This window comes from Propithecus coquereli, unplaced genomic scaffold, assembly GCF_000956105.1.
Source record: "Propithecus coquereli isolate 6110/MARCELLA unplaced genomic scaffold, Pcoq_1.0 Scaffold139, whole genome shotgun sequence".
Taxonomy (NCBI): domain Eukaryota; kingdom Metazoa; phylum Chordata; class Mammalia; order Primates; family Indriidae; genus Propithecus; species Propithecus coquereli.
The window spans coordinates 6,127,357-6,144,000 of NW_012138191.1; the positions used below are offsets into that span (position 1 = coordinate 6,127,357).

At 49.0% G+C, this 16,644-nt stretch overlaps 1 protein-coding gene across 2 annotated transcripts in view; it reads left to right on the forward strand.

The window, feature by feature from the left end:
* LOC105806224 (chromosome unknown open reading frame, human C20orf194) overlaps positions 1–15,226 on the forward strand; it is a 124,994-nt gene extending 109,768 nt beyond the window's left edge. Inside the window, exons 30-37 of one of the 2 annotated variants that reach the window (XM_012639309.1) lie at positions 732–867; positions 2,979–3,065; positions 6,657–6,763; positions 7,155–7,229; positions 9,163–9,368; positions 10,092–10,157; positions 11,160–11,253; positions 11,878–15,226. In XM_012639309.1, the coding sequence (XP_012494763.1) occupies positions 732–867; positions 2,979–3,065; positions 6,657–6,763; positions 7,155–7,229; positions 9,163–9,368; positions 10,092–10,157; positions 11,160–11,253; positions 11,878–11,990 (884 nt within the window). In that variant the 3' untranslated portion in view covers positions 11,991–15,226. The remainder of the gene's footprint in view (positions 1–731; positions 868–2,978; positions 3,066–6,656; positions 6,764–7,154; positions 7,230–9,162; positions 9,369–10,091; positions 10,158–11,159; positions 11,254–11,877) is intronic. The other variant, XM_012639310.1, reaches the window with a different exon arrangement.
* Positions 15,227–16,644: the final 1,418 nt, after the last annotated feature.

Consider the following 16,644-nt stretch of genomic DNA (forward strand, 5'->3'; position numbering starts at 1 on the left):
AATAGAAATTATTGAATAACAAAAATGCAAATGATCTTATAGCAGAAATGGTATATATGCTATGATTATAACTATATAAAAACAGGAATGAATATAGAAGAGGTATTATAATTTTCTTGGGGTGGTAAGATGTGGCAACTTTCCTGATTTCCAAATTCTCTGTAGTCCTATGAATTTTATTTCTATATTTTCACAAAAAGTTGGGAGTGATCATGGCCCACTCCACAGCCTCTTACACAGGCCACCCTTTCTTACCATGTTACTATGTGAAATCTGTTAGCGCTTTTCTTGGATTATGAGACTCCTTGGCTGAGTGGTCTTTGAGAATATAATGGTTAGCGCCTGACACATGGTTAGTGCTTGGTAAATATCTGTGGTTGAACTGGGGAAGGTGAATGGCACCAGTTCCTGATGAGGTTAAATATAGGGAATGTGGAATGGCCCTTTGATCAAGAACTCTGGGTATCAGCCAGAATTCAGAATGAAGAAGACAGAGGAGGTTAGAAAGTGAGGCAGCTACAGGCTTGAAGCCCTTCACTCCAAGAGGTGGCAGAGCGGGGAAGGGGTAAGAGAATGATGGCTGTGTGTTCAGTGTTGGGGCCCAGGGGTGTCTATACCAGGAGGCTGCTGGAAGGGCTGATTAGGGGAAGGGGTGAAGGCCCATGATTGTGTGAGCCCTCAACCACAGCCAGGGCTGTCAAGGCTGAGCTGTTCTTGGTTTTGTTCCCCAGGCCTGGTGAGTAATGTGGTGTTCACCAGTCACACCATGGAGCAGCGGCACCCTGTCCTTGTTCAGCTACAGAGCCTCATCAGGGCTGCCAATCCTACCGCAGCCTTCATTCTTGCAGAAAACGGGATTGTCACCAGGTAAACTTCTAGAGACTCCACTCCACAGGACCAGCCACTTTCTCAGATACAGCATTCTGTCTATGGCCCATGGGGTCTTTCTGCTGTATGTAAGACCTGAATATTTAGAGAAGTCGGTTTTTGAAGTGCTTTTTTTGTTCTGTGAAGATCACCAAGACCACCCCCATGTATCAGTATCCTGTGCTGTTTTGAGGCATATTGTTTTGGTGCATTCCCATTCGCATCTGCTGAATGATGGAAATCAAGACTCTCTTAACGTTCCTTGTGTTGAGATGTGAGAGAAATGGCATAGAGGACATAGAGAAATTATTTCTTTACTTTATGTACTTGACTTCAATTTACAAACTAAAAAAAAAGAGAATTAGTGACTTTGTGTGTGTATGTACAAAGAGAAAACACCTGGTAGCAATTTCATTTGCTCACTTAGGATACTAAAGGATTGTATACCTTTTTATATAGTTTTGACTTTTGAACCATGCAAATGTTTTATGTATTCAAAAATTAAATCAACAAGGAGGGAAGAAACTAAATACAAACCAAAAAAATAAATCTGCATATCAAAGTAACAACAACCACACACAAAAAAGTAATTAATTCAAGTAACTTTTCAACATAATCCTCTGTTGGAACCCTGATTCCAAACAACATCACTGATCGAATAAAGATTGTAAATATAAAAGGGGAAAGGTGAAGAAAAACCCTTCAAATTGATTTAAACTGGGGACTCAATATAAATTCATTACTTTTTTAGAATTGCTCTTTCCTTTGAAAGGAGCCAGAATAATAACACCACAGTAGCTGTAAACATCCCTTTGTTTCTAAGTACCAGTCCCCAGTACAAGGTATGAGCGCTCCTTGGAGAATTAACTGATTGCATGTCTGATGCAGGGAAAGTACAAGGTGAGCCTGGTCCATTTTATGCCGGTAAAGCAAGGGAAGTACCAAAGACTAGTGGAGGTGTGTCAAAAGGATATGGGACTAGCTTGAGAAGTTCCCACTAGTCAAATTTGGGACAATTTGAGCATAAGAAAGAACAATAATAATAATGGATTATGACATATGAAAAAAAATGTGACTCCACAGTGATATAAAAAGAGAGGAGGGGCAGGACAGCAAAGCCCCATTTTACAGAAGAGTGCCACATAAATAAGGGTTGACAGAACTAGAACATCATCATTTTGTAACCATCAATCTAATACAATACGTGATTTAGAGAGAGATCATCAATGAATGCTAAAAGCAGTGGGTGAAAGATTGTTGAGGGAAAAAGATGTTCACTAGTCCTCTAGTGTGTAAATTATCACTCCGCAGAGCTTAGAAAAGCATGACCAGTAATGGGACAAAATGATACCATGTGCCCCTTTGATGTGATGTAATGGGAAGGACACAACATCACCTGAGTATTAATCTCCAAAAATATTTAACTTGAATCTAATCATGGGGAAACAATCAGACAAATCCATGTGTGAGACACAAGACAGCTGGCATGTACTCTTCAATAATATCAACACCATGAGAAACAAACAAACGAAAAGATGGACAAACTGTTCCAGATTAAGGAATAATAAAGATTGTAATTTTCTAAAAACGATTTTAGGAGCCATGCTAATCTTCTCTGTATCATGTCAATTTTAGTGTATGTGCTACCAAAGCGAGCACAAAGATCATAAATTTAATGAGTGGTCCTTGATTGGATTATGGGCCCTCTCCCACACAAAAAGGAAAATTTGAAAATGGATGTGTATTTGTGCTTCTCTAATGAATCTCTTGGGGGTCTTGTTAAAATTAGTTTCTGATTTAGTAGGTCTGGGGTGGGGCCTAGGGTTCTGCAAGTCGAACACGTGATACCAGTGCCGTTTGTCCCATAGTATTCCTTGGGCATGATAACAGTTTTGTGGTTCTGTAAAAGAATGTCCTTGTTCTTAGGAGATGCATACTGAAGTATTTAGGGGTGAAATATCATGATGTAGTCAACTAACTTTCAAGTGATTTGCTAGGAAATAAATGCATGCCTGTGTGCTTGTGTGTGTTTGTATGGGGGAAGGAGGAAGCACAAAATGCAGTAAGATTGACAGTCCTGATTAACCTGAGTCTTTCCTGTATTTTCAAAGGAATGAAGACATTGAGCTGATTCTCTCAGAAAATAGTTTTTCAAGTCCTCAGATGCTACGATCTCGATATTTAATGTACCCTGGCTGGCAAGTATCATCATTGAAAAGTAGCTAAGATTTCTTTGTAAGCCCAATGATCTATTTATTTACAAAAAAAAAAGAAAGTGAAAAATGCCAGATGTGCTCTACAAGGATAACAGCGTGGCAGCTGGAACAGCCTGCTGTGTCCCAATAGCTGCTGGCCCTGCCATGAGCCCAGTGCTCCACATCTTGGGCTCCAAATTGGGAGCCTCCCTGGATGTTGAGACTTAGGGCACCAAGCACAATGGTATCCTGTGTTTCCTACCCTCTAGCGAGGGTGAGGTGGCTGGCATGGAACCAAGGAGCCATAACCTTCTCAGGTGAGAATCACTCCTGAGAACACAGTCAGTCCTCTAGGGTTCCCATCTGACAGGTAGGTTCCCTGCTAATGTGACTCAGGGAATGTTCTCTGTAGGCTGCCGCACAGTCTGTGAACCTCTCCAGAGGGGAGAAGAAAAGGGAGAGAATGTGCAAAGTCCACCGCAGTCATACCAATACCAGTGCGCTTGAGCACTTCACTGTGTGCGCTAGGCGTTGTTCTAAGACTGCACTCTGCACGTGGTAGCCACCAGCCACGTGTGGCTATTTAATGAACTGTGAATGTAAATGAATAAAAATCAAATAAAATTTAGAATTCAGTCTACACAGCTACCTGTGGCTAGCAGCTACCATGTTGGACAGCACAGATCCCGAACATTTCCATCATCCCGGAAAGTTCTGTCGGACAGTGCTGTTCTAAGAGCTTTGCTTGTGTTATTTAACTGTTACACCAAGTCCGTGAGGAGGATTCCATTGTTTTTCTTGTTTTATAGATAATGTACCAGAGGCAGCAAGGAGTTAATGACTTGTGCAGTTAGCAGCCGGTAAATGAAAGAGCTGGATTTCAAGCTCAGGTTGAATGGCTCCACAGCCTGTCCTCTTAACTGCCGGGCTGCACTTGTCCCTGTGTAGAAGGGACAGTTAGTTTCTGCTCTGTTGAAGGTTTGGAGGGGAAGACAATGGTTAAAGCTTGGCCAGAATTAATTTCACATGTTTCTCTGGATTGTCTTTGTTATCCTTACTCTTTTCTCCCAGGCACCTCTCTTGCATCTTCCATACCACCCCTTACATCACCAATTGGTCATACTATGCTGTAAAAAACAAAACAAAACAAACCCAGAATGTCAGTATGTAAAATTGAAGGTTTTCAGGTATATTCTTAGAAAGAACCTCCAATTTGAGTCACATTATACTTAATTAAACAGTGGGTAATAAGTGGGTCATTCCTTATCCATGAACAAGGTAATTATATCTTAGCTGAAAAGAAGCAAATGGAGTCTCCAGTGGCTGCAGCTACTGACCCTCTTGGTGTTTGAACCTCTGGGCCTGGTCCTGAAGCTCCCACAGTCACCGCAGCCACCTGTAGCAGCCCCATTCTCCAGTCCATACTGACTCATGCTGGGCATGGTAGATAGGCCTAGCTCAGGGCACAGACTTATCTGGAGGCAGACTGACCCAGGAGAGAGCAGGATGTGAAGGCCCATCAGAAGACTGTGAATCTAGAGTCTGAAACCTTTCCCTTATCAGGAAGATCAGTCCTTATAGACAGTCAGAGATGGAGGGACCTCAAAATCATCCTTCAGGCCCTCTGTCCTAAGTCCATTTTTAGGAACTGGGTAATTTCATCTTTTAACAAGATGGTATTCATCAGTCTCCCACTCATCCCTGTACGTTACTCCCTGCATAGGTCAGGGCCACCACCTCAGAATGAATGGGCTGTATATAGTTCCAGGATGTGCTCCGCTCTGTGCCATGCATGCATCCTCTGCCGTTTCCCTCCCACAGCCCTCTCTGTTCTCATCGACCCCATTCCCACCTTTTCCAGTAGAATAGTTTGTTATCTAGTCTGGGCAAAAACTTGGCTCTCTTCCCTTAGCCCCTGTAGATTCCCTTAAAGATTCAGACACCACAGAAGCCAGAGAAGCCCAAAGTCTCCAAATGACTTGTTTGGGTAGGGAAAAGACATGTCAGTCTTGCAAAAATGTCATGCCACCACCTTACTTTAAAGAAATCACGAAGAGGTAGGGCGTGGTGGCCCACACCTATAATCCCAGCACTTTGGGAGGCCAAGGTAGGAGGATCACTTAAGGCCAACCTGAGCAACAGTGAGACCTTGTCTCTACAAAAAATAAAAAAAAAAAAAAATAAGACGAGTGTGGTGGCATGCGCCTATAGTCCCAGCTACTCAGGAGGCTGAGGTGGGAGCTTGCGCCCAGGGGTTCAAGGTTGTAGTGAACTGTGATCACACCACTGCACTCCAGCCTTGGTGACAGAGCAAAACCCTGTCTCTAAAAAATAAATTTGAAAATGAAATAAAATAATTTTTTAAAAAGAACAAGTATAAATAGCAATCATGCAAACAGAATTCAATGTCAGTAATATTCAGAAATGTAAAATGGTGCCTTGTTTTTATTGACAGCTATTACATTCAGCCAAAAATATCTATAATATTCATTGCTGGGAAAATTGTTATGAAACTGGTATACTCATGTGCTGCTGTGGGAGGTATAAATTATTACCCATGAGATGGTTATACCCTTTCCTAGAGTGATTCCAATTATGGGATTCATCTCAAAAAAATAATTCAAAAGAGGCCGGGCGCGGTGGCTCACGCCTGTAATCCTAGCTCTCTGGGAGGCCGAGGTGGGCGGATTGTTTGAGTTCAGGAGTTTGAGACCAGCCTGAGCAAGAGCGAGACCCTGTCTCTACTGAAAAAAAAATAGAAAGAAATTATCTGGACAACTAAAAATATATAGAAAAAAAATTAGCCGGGCATGGTGGCACATGCCTGTAGTCCCAGCTACTTGGGAGGCTGAGGCAGTAGGATCGCTGCTTGAGCCCAGGAGTTTGAGGTTGCTGTGAGCTAGGATGACGCCACGGCACTCACTCTAGCCAGGGCAACAGAGTGAGACTCTGTCTCAAAAAAAAAAAAATAATAATAATTCAAAAGAGGAATGACCATTCCATAACTGTGGAATCTGGGTGATGGGTACTTGGGGGTTCATTATACTACCCTTCTACCTTTGCATGTGTTTGAAAATTTCCATAATAGAAAGTTAAGTTTTAAGGAAAGTTAAGTATATAACCATGTTCTAAATGAATATGAGGCCAACAGTTTAGTTTGCTGAACTGAAAACTGGAAAAATAGAGCAGAGATGCCCCAACCCTTCAGTCCCTTCTGTTGAGACACATCCAGATATTTGGAGCCCTAAGGGAGTGCAGGGGCATCCTGAGTAAGAGCCACCACTGTCCCAGGAAGGACCCCCAACCTCAGCTGGCCAGTGACAGGCTTCCGAGGTGCATGTGGTCTTTGACTTCAAGGAACTGCTAGTCTAAGGAGGTAAAACCTCCATCCTCACAAAGCCCCTGCTCTGATTAAACAGTCATGCTTCCCAATCTCAAGATGTATACACGAGTGTTTTCTATGCAAAATGGCATGTAAGTAAGGGGGGATTCAATTGTTTTAGGATAAATGATATGTAACTTCATCCCAAAGTAGTGCATAATAACACTCAAAGCCTAAATTATTTGTACTTACAATTTTTTAAACCTTTTAAGGTATGAAGGTAGATTTGATTCTGGATCAGTCTTTCCACTAATGGTTCAGATCTGCGTATGGTTTGGCCGTCCGTTGGAAAAGACCCGCTTTGTGGCCAGGTGTAAAGGTGAGCCTTGGTTGGAATATGTCCCAGACACTGGTAAAAGAGTGCCCCAGAGTTGTGCCTGCTTCCTGGTACCATGTTAGTATTCCGTGTGCTCTCTTCCTCACCATTTGGGACCAAAAGCAAGCAGAGGGATTTGAGGAACCAGTAGTCTCCTACCTCTGATCATGGGTAGCCAACAAAATTTGATCTCCACACCATTGAAAGAGTTTTTCAACCCCTGGGAACAGTGGCAGAGCCACTGGGGAGCAACAGGGGGTGGCGGGTGGAACCTGTGAACCCTGGACCCTGCTGGAAAGGATCCCTTCCTAGTCCCTAAAACTCCCAGCTATGCTACCCTGAACTTGGCCTCTGCCCCCAGGTGGGTGACAGCCCTGTCCTCTTCCTCCACCAGCAATTCAGTCCTCCATCAAGTCAAGTCCTTTCTCTGGAAACATCTACCACATCCTGGGCAAAGTCAAGTTTTCAGGTAAGAGGCAGGTTGGATTTTGGGGCTCTACACCATGAAGTGCTCGCGTCTCATGATGTGAGTTCATAGCCTCTGCTGGCCCTCTGTAGACCACCTATGCCTCTCAGATGCTCTCTCAAAAACCCTCCCCCTGGCCTTACACCAGGCTCTTCCATCACCCCCTCCCCCAGGGGCCCACTTTCTCCAGGTCCTTCTGCTCCATGGTGAAGGATCTGTCCTCTTCTCCCAGATGACCTGCTCAGGAGCCTTCCTCACAGTTCCAAAGATTCACACCCTACCCCTCCAGGAGCTGCCCCTGTGCTGAGCTTTCCAGATCCATTTCTGACCAAAGTCTTCAAGCCTTCGACTTGCCTTCTCCCTTCTGTCCAGGAGGCCTGTTTATCATCCCAAGACTCTGGAGCCCTTGCGTCCTGATAGTCTCTGCTGGGCTGGGGGTCAAGGAACAAGTAAGGGTTGGTCAGCTCAACATTGAGGAAGGGTAGAATATTCCAGGGAAAAGAAACAGCATTTGGCATACTCCAGAGGCAGAAAAGGCTCATTTCAGGAACCAAAAATGGTTTACTGTGGCTGGAGTCTGGGGTAGGAAGGGAGGGAGTGTGTCTCTTAGGCCATCTTCAGTTAGGATAACAGAAAACCCCAACTCAGCTAGCAAGTGTTAGCTGTATAACAAGAAGTGAAGAGGTCGGCAGCAAAGCAAGGCCACTGAGAACCCAGGTACTGTGTCTTTGTGTTCTTCCTTCCATTCTTGGTGTGTCAGCTTGTCCTGAGGTTCCTGCCCATCATGGTTGCCAGGTGGTGCTGCAGGTCTGCAGGTCAAAGCCAGACTCTGCATCCAGCCAATGAGAAGCTGGCTCTTCCTATGGGTGTCTTTGTCAGTGCAATCACCTTTCCCCAAAGCTCCTACCCCCATTTTCTCAGCCAACTTCTCCTCTCATTGGCCAGGATTGAGTTGCCTTGCCTTCCTGCCCCCACCACCCAGAGGGGGCTTGGTATTGGAGGACGGGGAGGATGCTGGGTAGGCAGCCATCAGTGTCTGCTGTGGGGAGCCACTGGGGGTTTAGGCTTGGGGCCATCATTTTTCAGATGGGAGGATTAGATGGCATAACCTGTGTACAAGAATCTTTCAAAGCCCGTAGCCTATACCTCTTGCTTAATTTATGTTGTCCAATCTAAAACTTTGGCCCCTCACCCAGCCTGCTGCCCTCAGGCTCCAGCAGCCAGCCCCTGCCTGCTTCACAGGTCTTGGTGCCTTCACTCTCCCTCTTACCCATCACTTCCTTTTCTTCTTTATTTAGACCTGCTGTTGACCCCTTTCTTTCTCAGAGTTAACCTTTGTTCTGGATCCCTGTCTTATCCTGCCTTTGGGGGGCCCTTGCCTCCTCCTTGTGTCTCCAGTCACCCCAACCCCCCAGCTCCTCAGCATATGGCCTGGACACACCTCTCCTGTCCACGTACAGGACCTTCCTGTGGCTCTGTTGTACTGTTGGCTGTGGCCTCTCAGGCCTCTGCAGAGAACCTCCCGTACCTCTACAAGGGGGCTTTCTTTGCTTCTCTTCAACCATGTCTTCCACAGGGGCGACCTCAGCTACTCCAGTGCCTTGTGTGGATGTCTCCCACCCAGGGTCTCACAGTCTTTCACATGCCACAGGTGTGGAGTCAAACTCCTCCTCCTCTCCGCCCTGCAGCCTTTTCTTCATCGTTTGTTCCCTTCCAGGTTAATGGTGTCCACCTGATCACCCAAATCATCCAAGCTAGAAACTTCTTTTGCTCCCCCCTCTCTTACTCCATCCTTTATCAGTTGCCACCAGTCATGTCAGTTCTCCCTCCTGTGTTTTCTCATGAGTCTGTCTCAGCCATCTGCATTGTTACCGCCTTGGTGAGCTTTATCCTTTTGGGGCAGGGTCTCAGGGACTAAGGTGTCCTCCCCTTACAGACTCTGAGAGGACCATGGAGGTCTGCCACAATACTCTGGCCAACTCTCTGAGCATCATGCCGGTTTTGGAGGGACCCACGCCACCGCCCGACTCCAGAAGCACACCTCAAGACAGCAGTGGGCAGCAGGAGTGCTACCTCGTGTTCATTGGCTGCTCCCTGAAAGAGGACAGTGTCAAGGACTGGCTGCGGCAATCAGCTAAGCAGGTGGTTTCCAAAGCCCAGACTTGTCACAGATGTGACCCATATTCTTCAGAGGTGCTGCTGGCCCTGAGAAGCCCCTCTTCTGATGCCTCCCCACTGATCTGCCCCTCACAGGCTCAGCCAGCACTTTCAGGGATACTTTGGGAGTGGGAGGAAGTCACTCAGCGCAACCTCTAGGCAGGAGTGCTATGTTGTCTGCTCTGTGAGCCCAGGTTCTCTGCAAGCTTTAGGTGCTGAGGCTGTTAGCACAGCCTTAGGGGTTTAGCTCATCCTAGAACTCTGAGAATAGAGTTGGCTGGGGCTTGGGTCTTTTGCAGATGCTCAGTTGGGACCTGTCTTTATACTGGGGCATAGGCTGCCTCATCTATATAAGCTCCTAAATGGTGCTTGACTGGGGGACCTTGGGCTGTCCCTTTGTCTGCATCTGTCATTGGTGGGGCCTAGGGGTAAGAATATGCAGAGAGGCAGGACCGTGCCCATTTGCAAAACCACTGGCCTCTCCACTGCTGCTTGTTCCCTGCTAGCTCGCAGGGCTCTGCCGTGGGAAAGCGGTCTTCCCGAAGGGCGGACAGGCAGGATATTACGTCCAGGCCATGGCAGCTCATATACTTTCCCCTCTGCTGGGATCATGGTCATGTCACCAACCCCCAGAGCCCCGAGCCCTCACCCACCCATGAATTCCATCTGCTCTGTTGGGACCTGACCCCTCCTTACATCTCTGCACAGAAGCCTCAGAGGAAAGCCCTGAAGACCAGGGGGATGCTGACCCAGCAGGAGATCAGGAACATCCATGTGAGTGCCTTGCCCTGGGCTCTCCCCTCAGTGGCCCAAGGCTTCCTCCTAGGCTTGCATAGCTCTGTCTTTGGGAGCTATTAGCAGGGTATGCTGGAAGTCTTGCTTCTCTCAGGCCACAGAGGGAAGCTGGGTACAGAATTCTGGCCTCGCAGTCTCAGTGAGCAGGGGCAGGAGGCCTCTGGTGTGACCTGGGTATGAGACTGAGGAGAGACAGTGCCTGTGGGAGGAGCAGGTGACGAGAGGCCCTGCCTTGTGCCTTGTCACCCTGCTCAGGCAGCTGCCGAAGACCTCTGTCCAAGATAAACCAGCTAGGGGTCAGGAAAAAAACTGTCTATATCTAGAAGCTGCTCATGGGAAGGTTGTGGAATCCTAAGGTCAATTGTGAGGCCCCTTGTTGAGCCCTCCCAGCCTCCAGGCTGACCCCCAGCGTCTGCCCCAACTGCCATACCTACTGGGGCCTCTTCCTCAGGGGTTTGGCGGCAAAAGGCTAAAAGGAACACAGAGTCCAGGTCCCAGGATGGGCTGTGTCACCAGCCCACCCCTGGTGGAGCGGGAGAGTATTCTGCATTGGGCTTGAGGCGAGCCCCTTCCTAACTAGCTCCTATGTGCCTGCACAGCCCTGGGTGCTCCTGGGGAGGACAGTGCAGGCACCTCAGAAGGCAGTTGTCGTAATGCATGTTTCCCCCAAGCAGACCTTGAATAAGAATTTGAGTACAGGTAGTTTATTTTGGAAATGATTCTAGGAGATGCTAAGTAGGGAGGTGGGAAGGTGAGAGAGGGAAGGGACATGTTATCAGACCAGTTCCACCGTGAGCAACAGGGGCGTATTCCCACTAGGAACTCCCAGCTTGAGGGTTGCTGGGGGTGTTAATTCCCTGGTTTGTTTGCGTAGCAGAGGAGGCTGTCTTGCTAGGGTAATGGACTTGTTTATGTTTTTAATGAGTGAGTAAATGATAGAAAGTGATGAGATAACTCTTACAGGACTCTTTTTTCCTACAGGTGAAACGCCACCTGGACCCCCTACCAGCAGGCTACTTTTACAATGGCACCCAATTTGTTAACTTCTTTGGTGACAAGACTGATTTTCACCCACGTATCCTTGGAACAGCTTGGTCCCTGTATGGAAAATGGGGCAGCGAGGCTTAGGGGTGTATGTGAGCCTGTCTGTAAAGTGGGTGTCTGCCAGAGCCACTGCAGCCGAGCCCTGGAGCAGGCGGGGCTCTGCGTTTCCACAGGCTGGGGCTGGGAACGCACAGGAGCAAACCACAGGGGCAGATGTTTCATTTGCTCTTTTAAAGTCCTTAAAATTAGATTTCTCCATTATTTAGTGTTACTCTGCGTTGGAGGTTGAATGCAGCTGTGGTGACATTCTGAGCTCTGTGGTCATCAGGGTCATGATTTATGAGTTGGGGCAGCCACAGTTAATCTGTGGAAAGATGGACAGGGCAAAATGAGAGCCTTGGGGTGCTGCTGTGTGCTAATGACAGCGGAAGGGTTCGGTTCTAGGACCTCATTAAAGGCCATACGCCAATGTCCGTCACAATCTTAGTAGCTGTGATGCTGCCAGTATCTACCAGGAGCCCATCAGGTAGCCTCTGTGCAGGCCAGGCACACACTATCTCGGTGTCCCCCACCTCACCTGCCTATAGGTCCTCTGGGCTCAGGCAGGCTCCATTGTCCTCCAGGCTCAGAGCTCTCTTCCTTAATGAGACATCAGTCATGGACCAGTTCATGAATGACTACGTGGAAGAAGCCAATCGAGAAATCGAGAGGTATAACCGTGAGCTGGAGCAGCAGGAGTATCATGACCTCTTTGAGCAGAAGCCCTAGAAGAAAGCTGGGTCCGTACGTCCTGCACCATGTCCACCCTGGAGATGGACGAATGGGTGGCCCCTCCCTGAGGGGGCTGTCGTTGTTCTCCTTGGCCTGTGTGTGCTGGCTTGAGTGCATGTTATCTTTATTCTCTATACAGCGCTGAAGAGCATCACCTGCACCACTGATTTGGGGGGTGGGATGGGGGGTCCTCAAGGATGAGCAGACTGGGACTGGCTGTGTGTGCAGCTGTCAGTCCAGGAGCTCTGAGTCTCTAATAACAGGATCTCCTCTGGGCTGTTGAGGCACTGTGTAGGGGTCAGGGGAAGCATTTGGATTGCACAGCGGAGCTGCTGAGACTTAGAAGGAACCCTGGCTGCCCAAACCGTGGCCATGCCTGGGGGCCAGGCCACAACAGGCCTCAGGCCTCAGATGCTGCCCCAGGAGAGCCGTCATCCACAGTGGAGTGCCTGCGTCCCCTGCTTAGGCCCCTTCCATTGAAGGAGCTGGCCCTACTAGCCCCCGGCCCAGGCCTGGGGAGAGCAGCCCAAATCCAGCCCACAGAACCAGCAGCTTAGGCTGAGAACAACCGCTTGTTCTGAAATGAAGGGATTCCCCTCACAGACTAAACTGAAGGAAAGGCACGTTGTTTTCCAGAAGCGTGTGGCTCTCAAGTTGACATCAGCATTCCCCCTTGTGCTTGGTTCTTGAGCTCTCCTGCGGCATCACTCGGGTTTCCCTGATGCAGGGTCAAGAGCGAGCCTCCTGCCCGAGCCGCTCTGGTAAGGCTTCACCTAACTGTGAAGGGGAGTGTCCTGCAGCTATTAGTCTCAGGCCTGGGGTCTGATCACTTGTGAGACGTCAGTCTCCAGCACCCAGCCCTCCCGCCAGCCTTGCCAGGGAAGGCCTGCTTTTCAGCCACAAACTTCAGGATACTCATACCCCCCTGCATTGTTGCTGGCCCTCGGCTTGTTTGGCTCCTGAGGACCAGGAATTTCAAAGAATTCCAATACCCAAGTTAGAATTCCTTCCAGTGGCATCGTAAAGCAGAGGGGAATTACAAGTGTGCCCTGTGCCTGACCTTCATAATTACTCGGGGGACGGGGGGGTGGGGGTGTCACAGGCACTGATATTTAGGTGATGTCTGTCAGGACTTCAGCGCCTTAGCTGCCTAGATTGTAAATGTTTTCTGAATTTCACATATTTTTTTGCATGCCTTAGGAAGAAGCACATAGGTGAAACCAGCAAAGTTTCTAGTAATGTAGAGGGGTTTTTGAGAAAGCCCCCTGATGCAGAGGGGAGAGAGGATGGAACACACGGGTTCTGTGTGCCTGGTCACACAGAGGCCTGCATGCAAGTAGCAAAGCAGTTGTCAAGGGCTTGTCAATAAAATGTACTAGAAAAAATTTGTATTTGAAGCCAAACGAACAAAACTCCAAATACCATTGAATAAGAAATCTTGCATCAGGAAAGGCTTCTGAAAAGGCCCATGTGCTCCAGTCTCTGCTCCAAAGCCACTGGTGACAAAGGCCCCACTGTGGAGCCTAAGTCTGGGAGCCCCTGACTTCTGGCTGGCCAGAGGCCAGGGTCCATGAAGGGCCTGCCTCTGCTTCAGAATCAATAACGTAGATCTTAAGTGCAATTGATTAACAAGCAATGAGTTACTGTAGCTTCCTTTAGCTCTACCGAGCTCTTTTTAAAAACTCAAACTTGAGCAGCCTTAGAAAAGGGAGGGGGAGGGGGGGTGAGAACCACAGGCCATTTCTTCCAGGTGGATTTCTGTGAAGTTTTAAAAGAAAGCTCTCGATCTAGGAGCTTGAGCCATTTCCTGGCTGCCCTGGCCTGGCAGTCTGGCTGCTGCACAGAAGAGTTTTTAAAGAGGGGTCGGGGCCCGCCCATATGGGTGGGCCTTCCCACCACGTGGAGCTCTACTGCGTGGTGGTCCTGGTTTCTGACCATTTTCCATAGAAATGCTCTCTCACCAACCTGCCCCACAGTCCCAATTCCTTTCCTCTTGGAGGAAAAACTGATTACCTCAACTTGAATATGAAACTGTGATTGAAAAAGTCAAAACATTAAGAAGTATCAAAGGCAAAACTGGCTGAGGTCTCTATAGACGCTCCTCAGCCTGCTCGGGCGTGTGAAGGGGCACATTGGCGAAGGGGCATTCCTCGGGGCGCACTGCTCTGCCCCAGTGCAGAGGGACACTACGCACTGTGCGAGCTCTCTGAGGACCGAGGCCCGGAGGACGCCTCCTTCCAGAACCTGCCGGGCCTCCGGGTTCTGACTGTGAAGTTCAGCATCCACTTGATTCCTGTGTGGGGAGCCAGGTCGTAGGCTGTCTCCAGAGGAAGGGCCATGACACTGTGTTTTAGCTTTTGACCACGGAAGTGGATACCAGGGACCCAGCAAAGACATCCAGGGTGGGTTCCTAGGAAAGGCAGAGTCCTCCGGGGGCTTACGTGCTTTTTGCCAACTTTCCTATTAGCAGCTTTGGTTTTGTATCACCCAGAGTGTGTGTGATAATGTTGAAGTCGCTGAAGTTATAGGTTATTTTATGTTTTGACATGGGATTTTTCTTTTATGATTGGAAAGAGGAGGCAGAAATTGGAGAAAACAGGATTACCTTTGGAAGGGGCCACTGGCGAGGAGCCAGGCTGGTCCCTGTGAGCCCTGGGGGCTCTCTGACCTGAGGTGGGGATGCTGAGCCCTTCAGGTTGCAAGAAAAAGTTCCCTCCTAAATTCTAATAGGATTTTGGAGAATTTTTGCACAGTAATAAGCTCTGGGTTGATCTTTGGGCTTCTCAAAAGGGAAACGTTCAACTCAAAGATTGTAAACTATTAAGTATTCCAGCCGTGTTGCTGACTTAGTTGGGTAGTTGTACCTCAAGAAGTAGGTGAGAAGTGGTTTCTTCATTGTCCCAGGGTGTTAAATACTAATGACATAAGAGCTCACATACGTGCCAAAATTCACTTTTATACTAGTTTTTCAGTGCTTTAATATTTGTAACTTAAATTTTAAAACTCATATTTACAAACACTACTGTAACTTCAGTGAAACTGAATTGTGTGATTGAAGCTTTTTGCTTATGATAGTATTTATTACACTACTTAATTCAGTAAATATATAAAAGTAGCCTTCAATTTATTTTTATATTATTTTACATGTTTTTACCTGCAGTTGTGTATGTGAATTTACCTTGGTAATTAAGATGTTAATGCTAAGGACCAATAAACTACCACTGAACAAGCAAGGCCTCCAGTCACTGGCTGTCCTGCAGACTCAGTCTCCTGGTGTCCCTGGCGCGGGCATGAGAAGGACCGGCCCACGGGGACTGTGGCCTAGCCCCAGCCTCCGCCCGGCGTCCCCTTTGCTGGGGCTTTTGGGGGAAGAGTCCTTGAGGCTCACACCCCGCTCCCCAGACCCCCGAGCGGCCCGCGGAGACTAAAATTCAGACGAAGAAACCACCCTGGCTTGCGGGGTGGGCACTTAGGGAGTCCTAGAATTCGGGGAAGGGCTCAAGGAAGTCGGCTGTGGGCACAGCGTTCTCCCGGGGCGCCCCCTCCCCTCCCGGGTCTCTCGCTTTCGTCCTTGACCGCAGTGCTCCGCTGCCGGTTCGCGGGCTCCAGCGCGCCTCGGGCTGCAGAAGGAACCACGCCTTTATAGGCTGATCGGCTCGTTTCAGCGCGGTAAAAGCTCCCCGAGGTGGCCCGTCGGTCCCCCTGAGGCACGGAAGGGTCCAGTAACTGGAGCAGGTGGCAATGCCACTGCCCATGCCCGCGTTAAATCCGAGAGAGCCCTCTCGGCGCCCAGATTTGGAACCGCAAGTTCTAAGGGGGAGGTTTGCCGAAGCCCTCGGGACTAGAGGAACGCACACAAATGCACCAGTTGTCCCTTGCAGGCTCGGGGTCCGCTCGCCAGCGGTTCCCGCTGCAGTTGGCGCGGCGTCCCGGCAGGCCACCCCCGGGCTCCTCGGGCTCCCGCTGGCTGACGCGCCACCCCTCGCCCCCAGATGGGTGGGGAGGAGGGTCCACTGGCGAGTGGGGGAGAGGGTTGATCAGGGAGGGGCACCCGCCGCCCACAGCCGGTCCATAAAGACCCTGCTTCCTGCCACACCCACGACGCAGGGGTCCGTACAAAGGGAAGTGCCCCACCGGGCAGATTTGAGAGCAGACCCAAGGCGGGCAGGGTGCCACCTCCGCAGGCAGCCTCAGGTGACTGGGATGGTGGTCTTGAGTGTGGAACTTGCGCGATCAATTAGTCACAATCAAACCAAATGCAAAACTGCACCCGAAGGGCCCGATAGACGGGGCGGAGTTGGCAGCAGCATCACCGGCGCACTGCGTTTTCCGGAGCCTGCTGCCTCCCCACCCTGCAGGCCTGGGTTTGAACCGTGATGGAGCTCCTGTGCTTGCATTTCCAGAAACCTCCAGGGTTGGGGATTAACCCCTAAAGAACTGCCAGGGCAATGGGAAGACAGTAAATGGTGAAGGGCTCCAGGTCTGGGTGAGCTTCGAGAGACAGGGGGACTTAGAGGCCAGGAAACCTGGGGCTGGGAAAGGAGTCCTATTTCCCACCTAGAGCTACTTGATAGAGCGGGAGCCCCAGAGTCAGGGGAGCTGCTGGAATAGACGTGTGGAAGTGGGATTTAGAGCCGAGGGTCGCACGTGG